The following is a 21,044-nucleotide window of genomic DNA, read 5'->3' as shown; positions in this document are numbered from 1 at the left end:
CCTCTGCCAGGCTGGGGAGACGATTCATCCAGGGCGCGTACCTCTGCCAGGCTGGGGAGACGATCAACCCAGAGCGTGTACCTCTGCCAAGCTGGGAAGACGATCAATCCAGAGCGCGTACCTCTGCCAAGCTGGGAAGACGATCAATCCAGAGCGCGTACCTCTGCCAGGCTGAGGAAACGATCAATCCAGGGCGCGTACCTTTGCCAGGCTGAGGAAACAATCAATCCAGAGTGCGTACCTCTGCCAGGCTGAGGAAACAATCAATCCAGGGTGCGTACCTTTGCCAGGCTGAGGAAACAATCAATCCAGGGCGCGTACCTCTGCCAGGCTGGGGAGACGATCAATCCAGAGCGTGTACCTCTGCCAGGCTAGGGAAACAATCAATCCAGGGTGCGTACCTTTGCCAGGCTGAGGAAACAATCAATCCAGGGTGCGTACCTTTGCCAGGCTGAGGAAACAATCAATCCAGGGCGCGTACCTCTGCCAGGCTGGGGAGACGATTAATCCAGAGCGCGTACCTCTGCCAGGCTGAGGAAACAATCAATCCAGGGCGCGTACCTTTGCCAGGCTGAGGAAACAATCAATCCAGGGCGCGTACCTCTGCCAGGCTGGGGAGACGATCAATCCAGAGCGCGTACCTCTGCCAGGCTGGGGAGACGATCAATCCAGAGCGCGTACCTCTGCCAATCTGCGAAGACGATCAATCCAGGGTGCGTACCTTTGCCAGGCTGAGGAAACAATCAATCCAGGGTGCGTACCTTTGCCAGGCTGAGGAAACAATCAATTCAGGGCGCGTACCTCTGCCAGGCTGGGGAGACGATCAATCCAGGGAACGTACCTCTGCCAGGCTGGGGAGACGATCAATCCAGAGCGTGTACCTCTGCCAAGCTGGGAAGATGATCAATCCAGAGCACGTACCTCTGCCAGGCTGAGGAAACAATCAATGCAGGGAACGTACCTCTGCCAGGCTGGGGAGACGATCAAGCCAGAGCGTGTACCTCTGCCAAGCTGGGAAGATGATCAATCCAGAGCACGTACCTCTGCCAGGCTGAGGAAACAATCAATCCAGGGTGCGTACCTTTGCCAGGCTGAGGAAACAATCAATCCAGGGCGCGTACCTCTGCCAGGCTGGGGAGACGATCAATCCAGAGCGCGTACCTCTGCCAGGCTGGGGAGACGATCAATCCAGAGCGTCTACCTCTGCCAATCTGCGAAGACGATCAATCCAGGGTGCGTACCTTTGCCAGGCTGAGGAAACAATCAATGCAGGGTGCGTACCTTTGCCAGGCTGAGGAAACAATCAATCCAGGGCACATACCTCTGCCAGGCTGGGGAGACGATCAATCCAGGGAACGTACCTCTGCCAGGCTGGGGAGACTATCAATGCAGAGTGCGTACCTCTGCCAGGCTGGGGAGACGATCAATCCAGGGCACGTACCTCTGCCGAGCTGGGGAGACGATCAATCCAGGGAACGTACCTCTGCCAGGCTGGGAAGACGATCAATGCAGAGTGCGTACCTCTGCCAGGCTGGGGAGACGATCAATCCAGGGCACGTACCTCTGCCAGGCTGGGGAAACAATCAATGCAGAGTGCGTACCTCCGCCAGGCTGGGGAAACAATCAATCCAGGGCACGTACCTCTGCCAGGCTGGGGAGACGATCAATGCAGAGTGCGTACCTCTGCCAGGCTGGGAAGACGATCAATGCAGAGTGCGTACCTCTGCCAGGCTGAGGAAACAATCAATCCAGGGTGCGTACCTTTGCCAGGCTGAGGAAACAATCAATCCAGGGCGCGTACCTCTGCCAGGCTGGGAGACGATTAATCCAGGACGCGTACCTCTGCCAGGCTGGGGAGACGATCAATCCAGAGCGTGTACCTCTGCCAAGCTGGGAAGACGATCAATCCAGAGCGCGTACTTCTGCCAGGCTGAGGAAACAATCAATCCAGGGCGCGTACCTTCGCCAGGCTGAGGAAACAATCAATCCAGGGCGCGTACCTCTGCCAGGCTGGGGAGACGATCAATCCAGGGCATGTACCTCTGCCAGGCTGGGGAGACAATCAATGCAGAGTGCGTACCTCTGCCAGGCTGGGGAGATGATCAATCCAGGGCACGTACCTCTGCCAGGCTGGGGAAACAATCAATGCAGAGTGCGTACCTCTGCCAGGCTGGGAGACGATAAATCCAGGGCACGTACCTCTGCCAGGCTGGGGAGACGATCAATGCAGAGTGCGTACCTCTGCCAGGCTGGGGAAACAATCAATCCAGGGTGCGTACCTTTGCCAGGCTGAGGAAACAATCAATCCAGGGCGCGTACCTCTGCCAGGCTGGGGAGACGATCAATGCAGAGTGCGTACCTCTGCCAGGCTGAGGAAACAATCAATCCAGGGTGCGTACCTTTGCCAGGCTGAGGAAACAATCAATCCAGGGCGCGTACCTCTGCCAGGCTGGGGAGACGATTCATCCAGGGCGCGTACCTCTGCCAGGCTGGGGAGACGATCAACCCAGAGCGTGTACCTCTGCCAAGCTGGGAAGACGATCAATCCAGAGCGCGTACCTCTGCCAAGCTGGGAAGACGATCAATCCAGAGCGCGTACCTCTGCCAGGCTGAGGAAACGATCAATCCAGAGTGCGTACCTCTGCCAGGCTGAGGAAACAATCAATCCAGGGTGCGTACCTTTGCCAGGCTGAGGAAACAATCAATCCAGGGCGCGTACCTCTGCCAGGCTGGGGAGACGATCAATCCAGAGCGTGTACCTCTGCCAGGCTAGGGAAACAATCAATCCAGGGTGCGTACCTTTGCCAGGCTGAGGAAACAATCAATCCAGGGTGCGTACCTTTGCCAGGCTGAGGAAACAATCAATCCAGGGCGCGTACCTCTGCCAGGCTGGGGAGACGATTAATCCAGAGCGCGTACCTCTGCCAGGCTGAGGAAACAATCAATCCAGGGCGCGTACCTTTGCCAGGCTGAGGAAACAATCAATCCAGGGCGCGTACCTCTGCCAGGCTGGGGAGACGATCAATCCAGAGCGCGTACCTCTGCCAGGCTGGGGAGACGATCAATCCAGAGCGCGTACCTCTGCCAATCTGCGAAGACGATCAATCCAGGGTGCGTACCTTTGCCAGGCTGAGGAAACAATCAATCCAGGGTGCGTACCTTTGCCAGGCTGAGGAAACAATCAATTCAGGGCGCGTACCTCTGCCAGGCTGGGGAGACGATCAATCCAGGGAACGTACCTCTGCCAGGCTGGGGAGACGATCAATCCAGAGCGTGTACCTCTGCCAAGCTGGGAAGATGATCAATCCAGAGCACGTACCTCTGCCAGGCTGAGGAAACAATCAATGCAGGGAACGTACCTCTGCCAGGCTGGGGAGACGATCAATCCAGAGCGTGTACCTCTGCCAAGCTGGGAAGATGATCAATCCAGAGCACGTACCTCTGCCAGGCTGAGGAAACAATCAATCCAGGGTGCGTACCTTTGCCAGGCTGAGGAAACAATCAATCCAGGGCGCGTACCTCTGCCAGGCTGGGGAGACGATCAATCCAGAGCGCGTACCTCTGCCAGGCTGGGGAGACGATCAATCCAGAGCGTCTACCTCTGCCAATCTGCGAAGACGATCAATCCAGGGTGCGTACCTTTGCCAGGCTGAGGAAACAATCAATGCAGGGTGCGTACCTTTGCCAGGCTGAGGAAACAATCAATCCAGGGCACGTACCTCTGCCAGGGTGGGGAGACGATCAATCCAGGGAACGTACCTCTGCCAGGCTGGGGAGACTATCAATGCAGAGTGCGTACCTCTGCCAGGCTGGGGAGACGATCAATCCAGGGCACGTACCTCTGCCGAGCTGGGGAGACGATCAATCCAGGGAACGTACCTCTGCCAGGCTGGGAAGACGATCAATGCAGAGTGCGTACCTCTGCCAGGCTGGGGAGACGATCAATCCAGGGCACGTACCTCTGCCAGGCTGGGGAAACAATCAATGCAGAGTGCGTACCTCCGCCAGGCTGGGGAAACAATCAATCCAGGGCACGTACCTCTGCCAGGCTGGGGAGACGATCAATGCAGAGTGCGTACCTCTGCCAGGCTGGGAAGACGATCAATGCAGAGTGCGTACCTCTGCCAGGCTGAGGAAACAATCAATCCAGGGTGCGTACCTTTGCCAGGCTGAGGAAACAATCAATCCAGGGCGCGTACCTCTGCCAGGCTGGGAGACGATTAATCCAGGACGCGTACCTCTGCCAGGCTGGGGAGACGATCAATCCAGAGCGTGTACCTCTGCCAAGCTGGGAAGACGATCAATCCAGAGCGCGTACCTCTGCCAGGCTGAGGAAACAATCAATCCAGGGCGCGTACCTTCGCCAGGCTGAGGAAACAATCAATCCAGGGCGCGTACCTCTGCCAGGCTGGGGAGACGATCAATCCAGGGCATGTACCTCTGCCAGGCTGGGGAGACAATCAATGCAGAGTGCGTACCTCTGCCAGGCTGGGGAGATGATCAATCCAGGGCACGTACCTCTGCCAGGCTGGGGAAACAATCAATGCAGAGTGCGTACCTCTGCCAGGCTGGGAGACGATAAATCCAGGGCACGTACCTCTGCCAGGCTGGGGAGACGATCAATGCAGAGTGCGTACCTCTGCCAGGCTGGGGAAACAATCAATCCAGGGTGCGTACCTTTGCCAGGCTGAGGAAACAATCAATCCAGGGCGCGTACCTCTGCCAGGCTGGGGAGACGATCAATGCAGAGTGCGTACCTCTGCCAGGCTGAGGAAACAATCAATCCAGGGTGCGTACCTTTGCCAGGCTGAGGAAACAATCAATCCAGGGCGCGTACCTCTGCCAGGCTGGGGAGACGATTCATCCAGGGCGCGTACCTCTGCCAGGCTGGGGAGACGATCAACCCAGAGCGTGTACCTCTGCCAAGCTGGGAAGACGATCAATCCAGAGCGCGTACCTCTGCCAAGCTGGGAAGACGATCAATCCAGAGCGCGTACCTCTGCCAGGCTGAGGAAACGATCAATCCAGGGCGCGTACCTTTGCCAGGCTGAGGAAACAATCAATCCAGAGTGCGTACCTCTGCCAGGCTGAGGAAACAATCAATCCAGGGTGCGTACCTTTGCCAGGCTGAGGAAACAATCAATCCAGGGCGCGTACCTCTGCCAGGCTGGGGAGACGATCAATCCAGAGCGTGTACCTCTGCCAGGCTAGGGAAACGATCAATCCAGGGTGCGTACCTTTGCCAGGCTGAGGAAACAATCAATCCAGGGTGCGTACCTTTGCCAGGCTGAGGAAACAATCAATCCAGGGCGCGTACCTCTGCCAGGCTGGGGAGACGATTAATCCAGAGCGCGTACCTCTGCCAGGCTGAGGAAACAATCAATCCAGGGCGCGTACCTTTGCCAGGCTGAGGAAACAATCAATCCAGGGCGCGTACCTCTGCCAGGCTGGGGAGACGATCAATCCAGAGCGCGTACCTCTGCCAGGCTGGGGAGACGATCAATCCAGAGCGCGTACCTCTGCCAATCTGCGAAGACGATCAATCCAGGGTGCGTACCTTTGCCAGGCTGAGGAAACAATCAATCCAGGGTGCGTACCTTTGCCAGGCTGAGGAAACAATCAATTCAGGGCGCGTACCTCTGCCAGGCTGGGGAGACGATCAATCCAGGGAACGTACCTCTGCCAGGCTGGGGAGACGATCAATCCAGAGCGTGTACCTCTGCCAAGCTGGGAAGATGATCAATCCAGAGCACGTACCTCTGCCAGGCTGAGGAAACAATCAATGCAGGGAACGTACCTCTGCCAGGCTGGGGAGACGATCAATCCAGAGCGTGTACCTCTGCCAAGCTGGGAAGATGATCAATCCAGAGCACGTACCTCTGCCAGGCTGAGGAAACAATCAATCCAGGGTGCGTACCTTTGCCAGGCTGAGGAAACAATCAATCCAGGGCGCGTACCTCTGCCAGGCTGGGGAGACGATCAATCCAGAGCGCGTACCTCTGCCAGGCTGGGGAGACGATCAATCCAGAGCGTCTACCTCTGCCAATCTGCGAAGACGATCAATCCAGGGTGCGTACCTTTGCCAGGCTGAGGAAACAATCAATGCAGGGTGCGTACCTTTGCCAGGCTGAGGAAACAATCAATCCAGGGCGCGTACCTCTGCCAGGCTGGGGAGACGATCAATCCAGGGAACGTACCTCTGCCAGGCTGGGGAGACTATCAATGCAGAGTGCGTACCTCTGCCAGGCTGGGGAGACGATCAATCCAGGGCACGTACCTCTGCCGAGCTGGGGAGACGATCAATCCAGGGAACGTACCTCTGCCAGGCTGGGAAGACGATCAATGCAGAGTGCGTACCTCTGCCAGGCTGGGGAGACGATCAATCCAGGGCACGTACCTCTGCCAGGCTGGGGAAACAATCAATGCAGAGTGCGTACCTCCGCCAGGCTGGGGAAACAATCAATCCAGGGCACGTACCTCTGCCAGGCTGGGGAGACGATGAATGCAGAGTGCGTACCTCTGCCAGGCTGGGAAGACGATCAATGCAGAGTGCGTACCTCTGCCAGGCTGGGGAGACGATCAATCCAGGGCACGTACCTCTGCCAGGCTGGGGAAACAATCAATGCAGAGTGCGTACCTCCGCCAGGCTGGGGAAACAATCAGTCAAGAGTGTGTGCCTCCGCCAGGCTGAACAATGTACGCTTGTATCCCACTGTTGTTGATGTTTTGTATGCAGCTTGTGGCTGCTGGCTGCATCATTTTCTGGAGATGTGGGTGTGCCGCTGATGCGGTGCCCCTGTTTTACCTGTATGTAGGTATTCATTTTGCCGGTCTCAGAAGGATGACAGGCCAGCTCAACCCACGTGGTGTTATTTCACTGGCACAACAAGAGCTCAAACCAAAGACCTTAAGATCTTTAGCCAGCCATCTTGACTGTCAAGCCAACACGAGGTTTTGTGTCCCAATGATAGACCGGATCTGTATCTGAACCTGAACCAAAATCGAATCGGCTTGTTCTTGTCACCCAACCAACTCATCCACCTAGTTTATCATAACTCGCCTCCAACCTTTTGAAATATCATGCTATATATGGTTTCGGCCCAATCTCTGAATGGTGAAGAATCACTTCAAAATTAGAAATTCTTGTTTCTGGATCGAGATCTTCACCAAAATCAAATCAATTAGTCCATGTCGCACACCCAACGTGTCCACCAAGTTTCGTCTGAATCCGTCCACAACTTTCTGAGATATCGTGGTCACGACCAAAAACCACACAGGCAGATGGATAAACAGGGGCAAACTTCACCTCCATGCACCTTTGGTGGAGACAATTGAATGAATGAATGAATGATCGTTTTAAGGCCATTTTCCCCGCTAGAGCGGGGGTTAGCCTTGCGGGCCCCATGACAATCATGGTTCCCTGTTTGAGGCGATGTTTTTCTGGCCGGATGCCCTTCCTGACGCCAACCCTTGGTCACGCTCTTACGATGCGCAGGGATACGGTGTACCTATTCTAAATCGGGGTAACACACCGGGATCATTCATCCCAGCAAGCTGGTACTCAATTTGCCGACCTCGGAAGGATGACAGGCTGAGTCAACCCCCCTGGCGTTAATTCAGCGATCGACCGGGATTCGAACCCAGGATCCTAGGATCCCAAGCCGGCACCCTAACCGCTAAGCCAACGCCAGGATAATTATTGGTGGAGACAATTATTATCTTAATGTTGATGGCTCAAGACTAATTTTCAATTAAAATGGCATGAAGTCGATTTATACTGATAATTAGAATTCTGCAAATGCCACATCTCCCCGCTCCGACTCCCACTTCATTCCAAAATGCTGTATCCATGTCGTTTTGTAACACAAACCAATCATGGTTTAAAGGTTTCTTTCTGTGCTTTGAATCTCCAGCTCTCAATCTCATTACTGAACCTTTCTACCCAGGTGAGTTTGGGCCCCGGTGTTTTAACATCTGCTTGATGTTATCGCTGCGGGACAGTTGTGACTGTTAATGCATTCTGCAAAGAAAATTCGGATTTGCCTCACTACCAGATAACTTTGTATCTATCTCCATATAAAGACTTCTTCTTTGGAGAAGACTTTTGAGTATTATCGAAATGAAGTGCAAACACAATGCTCCATTACAAGTGTGTGTGTGTGTGTGTGTGTGTGTGTGTGTGTGTGTGTGTGTCTGTGTGTGTGTGTGTGTGTGTGTGTGTGTGTGTGTGTGTCTGTGTGGGTCTGTGTGTTTGTGTGTGTTTGTGTGTGTGTGCGAATGACAGCTAAAAGGACTCGCTTTGTGAAATGCGAGAATTGTCGCTGCTTTTTCCTGCTGCTGTCTGAACCAACTGTGAGACACAAGACCCGCAAGTCCGCACTTCCATCCACACCTGCTGTTCCCCACCAGCTCTTGATGCCTCCTTCACCAAGAAAGGTGAACATCTGACCAATGGATTGCAGGACTAGATTACATTGAGTAGGTGGGAGCTCGTCATGAGGTGCGGAGCTGTCCCATTACAGTGTTTATGTTTCTCTCTCCAACCATTTAACAAACAACTTGATGTGTCGAAGAAAGTTGACGTGTCGAATGTTAAAAAGAACGAGGAGGATCACAATTTTTTTTAATAGCATTTCCACACATGGGACGTAAATAAAATTTGAAATGCACAGCAGAGTCTCATTAAGATGATTAGACAAATTTTGCTGAAATAATTGCAAAAAAGATTCAAACAAGTACAGATACATTCAAAGTACACCGCCCCATGCCAAATAATTTAATATCCTATAGCGCCGCATTGCCGGCAATACCGCAGTGCAGCTCATAGAGATTGCATTGGGAGGGAGAGGTGTACAATAATTGATTGATTAATTGCATAAGTAAAATCAAAAGATTATCATAAAATATTTTCTTAATAAATTGGCTAATAGCATAACTAAACCACTAGTGCTTCATCCTAAGATGTATCTTTTAGAAATTTAATTAAATAAGTCATCAATAAAAAATTAAATAATTAATTGATTAATGAATAAATAATTAATCGATTAATTGATTAATCAATAAATCAAAAAAGCCTTTACAGCCAAATCACTTGGTCATTGGCACATACAAATATCAGCTTCCTAGCTCAAAAGGTGCCTGAGATAATGCCCAGAAGAGAAAGGAAATGTATCAGTACTTAATAAATCGCTAATAATTAAATAACTCATCAATTAATTGATTAATCAAAAAACAAAAAATACCGTTTTTGACAAAGTTCTTGATCACTATTGTGCCGAAATTTGAGCTTCCTAGCTCAAAGGATGGCTGAGATATCGCCCGGACAAACAAGAAAGAAAGAAAACAAACAAGAAAACAAATACAGATACATTCAAAGTACACCGCCCCATGCCAAATAATTTAATATCCTATAGCGCCGCATTGCCGGCAATACCGCAGTGCAGCTCATAGAGATTGCATTGGGAGGGAGAGGTGTACAATAATTGATTGATTAATTGCATAAGTAAAATCAAAAGATTATCATAAAATATTTTCTTAATAAATTGGCTAATAGCATAACTAAACCACTAGTGCTTCATCCGAAGATGTATCTTTTAGAAATTTAATTAAATAAGTCATCAATAAAAAATTAAATAATTAATTGATTAATGAATAAATAATTAATCGATTAATTGATTAATCAATAAATCAAAAAAGCCTTTACAGCCAAATCACTTGGTCATTGGCACATACAAATATCAGCTTCCTAGCTCAAAAGGTGCCTGAGATAATGCCCAGAAGAGAAAGGAAATGTATCAGTACTTAATAAATCGCTAATAATTAAATAACTCATCAATTAATTGATTAATCAAAAAATAAAAAATACCGTTTTTGACAAAGTTCTTGATCACTATTGTGCCGAAATTTGAGCTTCCTAGCTCAAAGGATGGCTGAGATATCGCCCGGACAAACAAGAAAGAAAGAAAACAAACAAGAAAACAAATACACATACATTCAAAGTACACCGCCCCATGCCAAATAATTAAATATGCTGCAGCGCGGCATTGCCGGGGCGCCTCTGGCGCCCGGCAATACCGCAGTGCAGCTCATTGAGGCTGCATTGGGAGGGAGAGGTGTGCACTAATTGATTGATTAATTGTCAAATTAAAATATATAAATGATCTTAAAATATTTTCATAATCAATTGGCTAATCGCATAACTAAACCACTCGTGCTTCATCCGAAGATGTATCTTTTAGAAATTTAATTAAATAAGTCATTTATAAAAAATTAAATAATTATTTGATTACTCAATAAATAATTAATCGATTAATCAATAAATAATTAATAGATGAAATGATTAATCAATAAATCAAAAATATCCTTGATAGCCACATCACTTGGTCACTCATGTCCAAATATTAGCTTCCCAGCTCAAAAGGTGCCTGAGATATTGGCCAAATGAGAAAGAAAAGAAATAAATGATTAATAATGAAAATAAATAAATAATAATCATAAAAAAATTAAATTATTAATCAATTTGGTCAGAGAACACATAAACTACCACTATTTCATCAGAATCTGTAACTTAAAAAAAAAATTTTTTTTTGTCATTAATCAAATAATTAAATAATTAATCGATTAATTGATTAATTAATAAATCAAAAATAGCCTTTGCAGCCAAATCACCTGGTCATTGGCATGTCCAAATATCAGCTTCCTAACTCAAAAGGTGCCTGAGTTAATGGTCAGAAGAGAAAGGAAATTTGATTAATTAAATAAGTACTTAATTAATCGCTAATAATTAAATAACTCCTCAATTTATTGATTAATCAAAAAAAAGAAATAGCGTTTTTGACAAAGGACTTGCTCACTACTGTGCCGAAATTTCAGCTTCCTAGCTCAAAGGATGGCTGAGATATCGCCCGGACAACCAAGAAAGAAAACAAACAAGTACACATACATTCAAAGTACACCGCCCCCTTGCCAAATAATTAAATATGCTGCAGCGCGGCATTGCCGGGGCGCCTCTGGCGCCCGGCAATACCGCAGTGCAGCTCATAGAGGCTGCATTGGGAGGGAGAGGTGTACACTAATTGATTGATTAATTGTATAATTAAAATCAATAAAAGATTATCACAAAATATTTTCTTAATCAATTGGCTAATACCATAACAAAACCACTCGTGCTTCATCCGAAGATGTATCTTTTAGAAATTTAATCAAATAAGTCATTAATAAAAAATTAAATAATTAATTGATTAATCAATAAGTAATTCATCGATTAATCAATAAATAATGAATCGATTAAATGATTCATCAATTAATCAAAAATATCCTTGATAGCCACATCACTTGGTCACTTATGTCCAAATATTAGCTTCCCAGCTCAAAAGGTGCCTGAGATATTGGCCAAATGAGAAAGAAAATAAATAAATGATTAATAATGAAAAAAAAAAAAAATCATTAAGAAATCAAATTATCAATCAATTTGGTCACAGAACACATAAACCACCACCATTTCATCAGAATCTGTAACTGGGGGGAAAATTTTTTTTTTAGTAACTAATCGAATAATTAAATAATTAATCGATACATTGATTAATTGATTAATCAATAAATCAAAAATATCCTTGATAGCCACATCACCTGGTCACTCATGTCCAAATATTAGCTTCTGAGCTCAAAAGGTGCCTGAGATATTGGCCAAATGAGAAAGAAGATAAATAAATAATTAATAATGAAAATAAATAAATAAAAATCATAAAAAAATTAAATTATTAATCAATTTGGTCAGAGAACACATAAACCACCACCATTTCATCAGAATCTGTAACTTAAAAAAAAAAAAAAAATTGTCATTAATAAAATAATTAAATAATTAATCGATTAATTGATTAATTAATAAATCAAAAATATGCTTTGCAGCCAAATCACCTGGTCATTGGCATGTCCAAATATCAGCTTCCTAACTCAAAAGGTGCCTGAGTTAATGGTCAGAAGAGAAAGGAAATTTGATTAATTAAATAAGTACTTAATTAATCGCTAATAATTAAATAACTCCTCAATTTATTGATTAATCAAAAAAAAAAAATACTGTTTTTGAGAAAGGACTTGCTCACTCTTGTGCCGAAATTTCAGCTTCCTAGCTCAAAGGATGGCTGAGATATCGTCCGGACAACCAAGAAAACAAATAAACAAGAAAGCAAGAAACCAGAGTGAAAACTGAGTACTCTCTTTCAGCGTGCGTCACTGCCGAGAGCCCCCTTTGGTGCCCGGCAATGACGATTTGCAATGCCTGGAGATGGCAGAGGAAAGGAGCGGTGTACAACAAACAAGAAAGAAAGAAACCAGAGTGAAAACTGAGTACTCTCTTTCAGCGTGCGTCACTGCCGAGCCCCCTTTGGTGCCCGGAAATGACGATTTGCAATGCCTGGAGATGGCATAGGGAAGGAGCGGTGTACAACAAACAAACAAACGAACAAACAACCAGAGTGAAAACTGAGTACTCCCTTTCAGCATGCGTCATTGCCGAGCCCCCTTCAGTGCCCCCTTCAGTGCCCCCTTCGGTGCCCGGCAATGACGTTATGCAGTGCCTGGAGATGGCACAGGAAAGGAGCGGTGCACAATATTTTAGCAAAATTCATCTCAAATCGAGATCGTCTGTCTTATTGAGACCTAAATAATCGCTCCACGGGATTGAACCGAGGGGATTGGTCTGAAATCAATCAATTTATCATATTGTTGCGGATCTCAGCGTCGGCCTTTTCCCCTTACCAAGGGGGGATTAGTCCCCTTGTCTTTTACGAGCCGACGGGACCCGAGACCTATGACGTCCTTCCCGGACAGCGTTAAGGAGGGTTTTAGGACTAAGAATTCGCTATTACCTAAGTACTAACGCTGCCCCGAAACGAGGAAATAAGCCCCGCCCGAATCACGGGTGTTGGTGGAAATGCCGAGCTGTAGCGAACCCGCGACCCGAGCCGTTAGCAATGACTAAACCCGATCCACGCGGTTCTTAATCGTGCCACGCTTACCCAATGGAGGAAATCACTGAAACGGTCGAATTTGGAAGAACAGGAATAACAAGGTTTATTTACACTTTGTCCAATAAGAAGAAGAAGAAACACAGTGCAGCCTTAAACAGTCTTAACTTATTCCAAGACAAACGGGCCCGTCACACTCAGACACACTCACACGGGGTTGCAGACGAACATGTTGATGGTCCAGGGATGGCGTCCAGGCAGCTCACTCTCCGGTCCCCAACTCGCACCGCGAAGTAGATTAACAGACGGCAGGAGCTCTCCACGTGTCGTTTGGCGTGCACAGGATTATTACAGGGCGAACGGTAGGTGATTATTACAGCTCTTGGTGAACATCATCTCGGGATATGCTCCGCAGGTTGGTCGGAGCGATGAAGAGAAGGACAGGTTCTGGTGTGCGATAGAGAAGCTGATGGAAAACGTGAAAGACGACGAAGTTGTTGTGGTAGGAGGAGACCTAAATGGACATGTGGGAAGGAGTATGGATGGTTTTGACGGAGTTCATGGGGGTTACGGATATGGTGTGAGAAATGGAGAAGGTGAAAGGATTTTGGAGTTTGCTGATGGAGCTGATTTGTTGATTTGTAATACTCAGTTCCAGAAAGAGGATAATAAGCTTGTTACATACACGTCAGGTGGGTCGACGACAACCGTTGACTACCTGATGGTGCGTAGGCGAGATAGGGGGCACCTCCGGGAAATCACGAGGAAATCAGCCCCGCCCGAATCACGGGTGTTGGTGGAAATGCCGTTGGTGGAAATGCCGAAATGCCGAGTTCACCAAGGAGGAGGCTGTTTCACAGCACCACTTGGTTGTCTGCGACGTAAGGGTGAAAGATGCGAGGAGAGCTCGGTGCGTGAAGTACCAACCGAGAATGAAGGTGTGGAGGTTGAAAGAGGTGACAGTAAGGGAGGCATTAAAAGAGAGGCTGAGTAGGTTCGAGGATGATGTGGTTGAGCTTGAAAGTGGTTGGATGTCAATGAAAGCTAGTCTGTTGGGAGCCGTTGGTGAGGTATGTGGATGGACAAAAGGACCACCGAGGCACTCGGAAACATGGTGGTGTGATGATGAAGTTGGAAAGAGGATTGACGAGAAGAGGAAGAAGTTCAAGGAGTGGCAGAAGGCGAAGGGTACGGGAGCAGAAACAGCAGAGCATGAAAGTTATAAGGCAGCCAGGAAGGCTGCAAAGAAAGAGGTAGCAAAGGCACAGGAGGCATGTAGGAAAATGTTCAGAGAATGCTTGGATTCGGAAGAGGGTCAGAAAGCAGTATTCAGGATTGCAAAGCAGATAGCGAAAGAGAGGTGTGATGTGATGGGGGTGAGTTGCTTGAAGGATGAAGTGGGACAAATCGTTGTCGACCCAGATGGAATTAAAGGAAGATGGAAAAGATATATGGAAATGCTGTTGAATACAGAGAATGAATGGGATGGCAACATAGAGAGTAACCCAGTTTTAGGACCGGCAGAGAAGATAACTGAGAAGGAAGTTGAGGAAGCGATAAAAGCAATGAAGGGTAGAAAAGCGGGAGGGCCGACGGGAGTTGTGGGAGATATGTTGAAGGCAGCAGGAAGTTGGGGTGTGAAGAGAATGACAGAGATCTGTAATCTGGTGGTGAAAGAAGGCCGCATTCCAGTGGATTGGGAACTGAGTACCCTCGTCCCTCTATACAAGGGGAAAGGTGACCCTCTGGACTGTGGCTCGTACCGAGCGATAAAGTTATTGGAGCATGGAATGAAGGTATTGGAAAGGGTGTTGGAGAGGAGGATAAGGAAGAAAGTGAAGATCGACGAAATGCAGTTTGGATTCATGCCAGGAAGAGGAACGACAGACGCGCTTTTCATTGTGAGGCAGTTGCAGGAGAAGTACATGGAGAAGAGGAAGAAGTTGTTTCTTGGGTTTGTTGATCTGGAGAAAGCATTCGATCGGGTTCCACGCAAAGTATTGACATGGGCATTGAGGAAGTTAGGAGTGGAGGAATGGTTGATCAGAGTAGTGATGGCAATGTACAAAAGCGTGCGCACAGCTGTAAGGACGAAGGACGGGAACAGTGGTGAGTTTGAGGTGAAGGTGGGAGTGCATCAGGGGTCGGTACTAAGTCCACTACTATTTGTAGCTGTGATGGAGGTGCTGGCTCAGAACGTAAAGGAGGGTTTACCGTGGGAGTTGTTGTATGCAGATGATCTGGTGTTGATTGCGGAAAGTATGGATGGTTGAAGGAAAAGATGAACACGTGGAAGGAATGTATGGAGACAAAAGGTCTGAAGGTTAATATCGGAAAGACGAAGATGATGGCAAGTGGGAAAGCATGTGGTGAGGTGGAAAGAACTGGGAAGTGGCCCTGTGCTGTGTGTAGGAAGGGTGTCGGAGTGAACTCCATTCAGTGTACAATGTGCGCTGAGTGGGTTCATCAAAAATGTAGTGGTCTGAGAGGGTCATTAACCAGTGTGGCAGCTACATTCAAATGTAAGGTGTGCACAGAGGGAGCTGCAGATGGAGGAAATGTTGAGTTGGATCTTGGAGACGGCGTGAAGCTGGAAGGTGTGAAAACATTTTGCTACCTCGGAGACATGCTGAATGGAGAAGGTGGATCAGACTCGGCAACGGTTGCTCGAGTGAGATGTGCATGGAAGAAGTTTCGGGAATTGAGTGGCGTGCTGATGATGAGGGGAGTGTCGTTGAAGCTGAAGGGAAAGGTGTTTGCTGCATGTGTGAGAAGTGTTATGATTTATGGGAGCGAGACATGGGTAATGAACGTAGAGCAGCAACGAAGGTTGGAAAGGGTGGAAATGCGAATGGTTCGACGGATGTGCAGAGTATCGTTGAGAGAGAGGAAGACAAATGATGAATTGCGAAAGATGATGGGAATATTGCCTGTGATTGATGCTGTGAAGAGGAACAGGTTGAGATGGTTTGGTCATGTGTTGAGGAAGGATGAAAGTGACTGGTTGAGAAGAGTGATGGAAATGAATGTAGAAGGAAGTAGAAGACGGGGAAGACCGAGAAAGACTTGGCTAAAGATGGTGGAAGAAGGAATGCGGGCAAGGGGGTTAACAAGGAGAGATGCAGAAAATAGGGCAAAATGGAGAAGATTGTCATGGGGACCGCAAGAATAACCCCCGCTCTAGCAGGGAAAATGGCCTTAAAATGCATGTTGTTGTTGTTGTTGTTGAAACGTAGGGCTGGCTTTGGCGGTTACACTTGCGGCTCAGCCGCGTACGTAATAAGCGAACAGTTCAATAAACGCGAACAATGCGCTTCTCAATCAATGCCTCAAAACTGTCATGTGCACGCCGGTCCTCTCAGTGCTGTTCTCACACGAGTGCTCCGGATCAGTTCTCTCGTATCAGCCAGTTCGCTCGGTCCTTATACAGTCCTTTTACAAAGCGCAATTCGTTGCAGTCCTCTCAGCACGCCCTTTCCCCACGAGTCCTTTTGCATCAGTCCTGTACAGTCCTCTCAATACAGCCAGTCCTGTTCAAGGGCGTTGTGTGAAGACTTATATAGCCTTGCCCAGCGAACCCTCTCGAACTTACTCGATGCGTCATGCCACGCCCTATCAAGCCATTCCCTCTCAGCACCGGTTGGCTGTTGCCCTTACCGTCACTGCCTCTGACGCGCTGCTTGACACGGCCACACCTCGACCCTCGCGCTCCTCCATCTTTTCAGGCCTACCTCGTGGTTACCCGACTAGTTTGAGTGAGCAAAAGGCAGCTAATGCTGCTGGCAGCCAAAGCACCACACACGGAGGGATCAGCCAAAATGGGGCGCGGGATCGAGTTTGCCCATTGATGAAAATGAAGGGTGGCCGCAAAATGAAAGGACCTAAGTTCAATTCTTTACACAACGCAGATGTCACTAGGGAAATGGCCTACTCTTACACATACTATGACATAACTAATTCTAATGGGCCTACGTGTTGCTTGTGGACTAACTATGGGGGGGCAAATCTTTAACCTTTAATGATGTTATATGTACAATCTCAAAATCTCAACAATATAATCGCGCTTTCCGTTTCGATGTGAAATCTTGAAGCACTTTACAAAGAAGGAAGACGTAAGAGAAATGAAAATGACAGATCTGAGGTTTATGAGATTTAAAACTGCAATGGACGAGGTTGTGCTGTGTGACGAGGACAAGTTCAAAAGGCAGCGCTCCACAATTGACGAGCATATCTGTGGAAGAATGCTCGATGTGCGTGGAACTAATGGGAAGTGGATTCCATGTTCGATCGAAGCTTCCTTACTGGAATGATTAGAAATGGAGACAGGAACTGTTTTGTGTTTGGCTCTAAAGGTTATCAGCAACATTTAAAAATCCAATGACGTTTTGTCCTTTTTCTGCCGTGTACACGAGGAATATCTCCGTCATTAAGGGTGGACTCGTCTTTATGGCGGTACAATAATACCCCGATTTACATCACCCCATTTTACCTCGTTTCGCGAATACATCGTCACGTTATTAATACCGTTACCCGACTTGCGTCACCTCAACTCACACTTGGGGCGTTTTGAAAGCCTTACCTTTTATTCTCGAACGTGTCAGAAATTACAAGACTGATCAAGACACCAGAATATTCCGCTAAAGTACCAAATCGGGAGATCACGAAATCGCCGAAACAATTACGGTAATTTGCGTCACTTAAATAAATGTATTGAACGTGTCGAGTGGATACGATGCAGGGTAAAGGTGTTACCTTCGTGAAATTACCTGTTATTCATCGAACGGATGCTGGTGAATGTGTCATTGATGTTGTCGGGTTATTAGTCCCCTACCCGGAGGGGACTATAGGTTTGCTGTCCGTCCATCCGTCTATCAGTCCGTCCGTCCATCAGTCAGTCTGTCCATCTGTCCTTCAGTCTGTCCATCTGTCCTTCAGTCTGTCCATCTGTCCGTCCGTCAGTCAGTCTGTCAGTCTGTCAGTCCGTCAGTCTATCCAACAGTCTATCCTTCAGTCTGTCCGTCAGTCTGTCCATCTGTCAGTCTGTCCATCTGTCAGTCTGTCCATCTGTCAGTCTGTCCATCTGTCAGTCTGTCCATCTGTCAGTCTGTCCATCTGTCAGTCTGTCCATCTGTCAGTCTGTCCATCTGTCAGTCTGTCCATCTGTCAGTCTGTCCTTCCGTCAGTCTGTCTATCTGTCCGTCCGTCAGTCCGTTCATCCATCTGTCACTATCGGTCTGTCAGTCTATCGGTCTGTCAGTCCATCAGTCAGTCCATCAGTCAGTCCATCAGTCAGTCCATCAGTCAGTCCATCAGTCAGGCCATCAGTCGGTCCATCAGACAGACTAAGACTGACTGACTGACTGTCAGTCAGTCTGTCTGACTGGAGTGGAGAGTGTCTATCAGTCTGTCTGTCCATCTGTCCATCTGCCTGTCAGTCCGTCCATCTGTCCCACCTGTGGTTTTCTGCACTTTTCCCCATATCCTTTAACATATTCACCTGAAACTTGGTACATGGCTTTATCATGGCAAGTTAAGGAACGAGTTTGAGTTTTGGGCCTTTGGGAGTTTCATGTGAGTCTAACTGGGAACATGAACTTTGGATCACCTTTTCTCAAAATGTGTACTGCATGGTGTAGCTCTCTTTACTTCTCAAGGTATGTAATTTTTGTTTTGTTTGATTTATGTGTAGACAGGTCAATATACCATCAGACCCTCAACAAATTCTAACAAAAGGTTTTTCAGTGTTTTTCCTACCTACTGGGTGTGTTAAACGACTGAAAAAAGTCGACGAAAATCTGACCACCAGAAGTGGGTTAAAACTGGGTCAGTTACAAGATGGCCACCACTGACCCTGAAAATCAGGAAGGCGGCTGTAACTTCCTTATTGTTAGGTGTAGAACAATAATTTTGGTATCTAACCTCGGGTTTTAAGGGTCAAGGAATTCATTGGTGCCAATAAAATTTCAATCCAACTACTCAGACCCTTAAATCAAAGATTGCGGCCAACAATCATGAATGAAGGCACCTACCAATAACTCCCATATTATTTCACCTGTAAAGCAGTTTTAGAGCCAAAGAATACAAATATCCGTTTTTTTGGAGTAAATTTTATTGACATGTTTCAGAATAATGTATTTCAGAGAGGACACTAAATAATTCAGTGAAAAATCTTATGCATACTGAATGCAATAGTAAAAAAAAGTAACCGTCACTTTCACCTTCTCAGTTAAGTCTCAAAACTGTCCTCCAGTTACTCTTTTTTTTGTGTACAAGACCGAGGCTCATGTAAGAGGTAACATTGATCACAAAAAGACAAAATTGACACATAAAATATAAAACATATGATAAAGGGAGCGGGAGAACAAAATGGAGAGCAGGGACATCGGGAGATCTGTGGGAGGGAGAGGGCTTGGGGGGAGGAGGGATGCGAAGGGGAGGGGGTGGCATGGGAGAGGTAAAAGAAAACACATGGACACTGCTCGGACTTCCAGGAAAGAAGTTGGTATTTCAAAAAAGTGGATCTGGGGTGAATTAACGGGGATAGAAAAGATGAAGGTTTTGGACGGAGGATGGTGGTGAACAGCTGTTTTAAAGACCTGGAGGGAGGAGTGGGATTGAAGAGAGTGAGGGAGTTTGTTCCAGAGGCGGGAGAAAAGAGGAATGAAAGAGTGAAGGTGAATAGAGAGTCTTGATTTTGGCAGTTTAACCATAAGAGGGTTGCTGGCAGATCTTGTGCAACGTGTAGGAATATTGGGGGACAGAGCACAGAGCTGGGGGGGCAAGGCTGGAGTGGAGTCGGTAGAAGACAGAAAGACCACCAACCTGCCTGCAGTGAGTGAGTGAAAGGCCCTCAGAGTTAGCTTCATCGCGGGAGATTCCAATGATTCGAAAGCTTTGGTTTCAACAGCGTGAAGCCGAGCTAGTTGTGAGGCAGGAGCACCAGCCCAGAGGGGAGAGCAGTATTCCATTGAGCTGCGGATGAAAGTCTTGTATGTGGTGAGGAGCTCAGGTGTGCCAAGGAAGGACTTCGCACGACAGAGGATGCCCAGTCGGCGAATGGCTTTGGAGGCCAGATTTGAAATGTGGTTTTTCCAGGAAAGATCATGGCAGAAAGTGAGACCCAAAAGCTTGAGTGACAGAACTTATTGGAGAGGATTGTTGAGAAAGTCGATGGGAGGGTTGTCCAGTCGGTCTTTTCGGAGAGACATATTAAGAGTGAGATTTATCAGGATTGAAAGACATGTTCCACTTGTTTGACCAGTCTGTGATTTTGTCAACGTCTGCAGAGAGTGAGGAGGCTGCAGACTGCCGATCTGAGGGATTAGGAATGGAGCGGCAGAGAGTGGAGTCATCAGCATAGAGATAGAGAGGATTTTCCAGAGAGTCGGAGAGATCATTAATGAAGACCATAAAAAGCACAGGACCCAGAACGCTGCCTTGCGGCAACTCTAGCCTGAACAGGAAGGTGAGAGGAGAGAAATCCATTCAGGGCCACACGTTGACTGCGACCGGTGAGGAAGTCCGCAAGCCAAGCGTGGAGATTTCCATGGATACCATAAGAGGATAGTTTTGTGAGCCGGGCGGGATGCCAGACCGTATCGAAGGCACGTGATATGTCAAGGGAGACGGCTCTTTTCCTGTTTGGAATTGAGGACCTCCATCCATTTTTGAGACAGCAGAAGCAGCATGTCCAGAGTAGAATGATGTGGTCTAAATCCAAATTGATGATCAGAGATCAAACCATTGGAGAAGAGGAAGGATTTGATGTCCGCCGCGATGATTGATTCCATGACCTTGCTGATTATTGGGAGCAGGTTGATTGGTCTGTAGTTGCAAGGATCTGTTTTTGCATCTTTTTTGTGTAAAGCGATAATCTTGGCTGATTTCCAAGCAGATTGCAGATGAGCTTGAACAAAAGAGAGGGTGAAGAGACCAGAGAGAGGGTGAGATAGAGCGGCAGAGCAGGATTTTAGGACCCGTGGGCTGATGCCGTCTGGTCCAGTTGCAGAATCAGAGTTGAGGTTTGACAAAAACTTCTCCACCTTGTCAGGAGAGGAGGACACAGAGTCCAGGAGCAGC

General features: G+C 47.6%; 1 protein-coding gene across 2 annotated transcripts in view; it reads left to right on the top strand.

The window, feature by feature from the left end:
• Positions 1–21,044, top strand: part of LOC137436361 (ATP-dependent clpX-like chaperone, mitochondrial) — a 136,010-nt gene that overhangs the window by 42,694 nt on the left and 72,272 nt on the right. For both annotated transcript variants that reach the window (XR_013624882.1, XM_078786359.1), the window contains exon 5: positions 8,285–8,436. Coding sequence is in view for 1 of the 2 variants with exons in the window: in XM_078786359.1 (XP_078642485.1) it covers positions 8,285–8,436 (152 nt within the window). In the remaining variant the exon portion in view is untranslated. The remainder of the gene's footprint in view (positions 1–8,284; positions 8,437–21,044) is intronic.

The sequence above is a fragment of the Myxine glutinosa genome, chromosome 11 (assembly GCF_964187855.1).
Source record: "Myxine glutinosa chromosome 11, kmMyxGlut1.1, whole genome shotgun sequence".
In the NCBI taxonomy this organism is placed as follows: domain Eukaryota; kingdom Metazoa; phylum Chordata; class Myxini; order Myxiniformes; family Myxinidae; genus Myxine; species Myxine glutinosa.
This window is presented reverse-complemented; position numbering and strand designations above follow the sequence as displayed.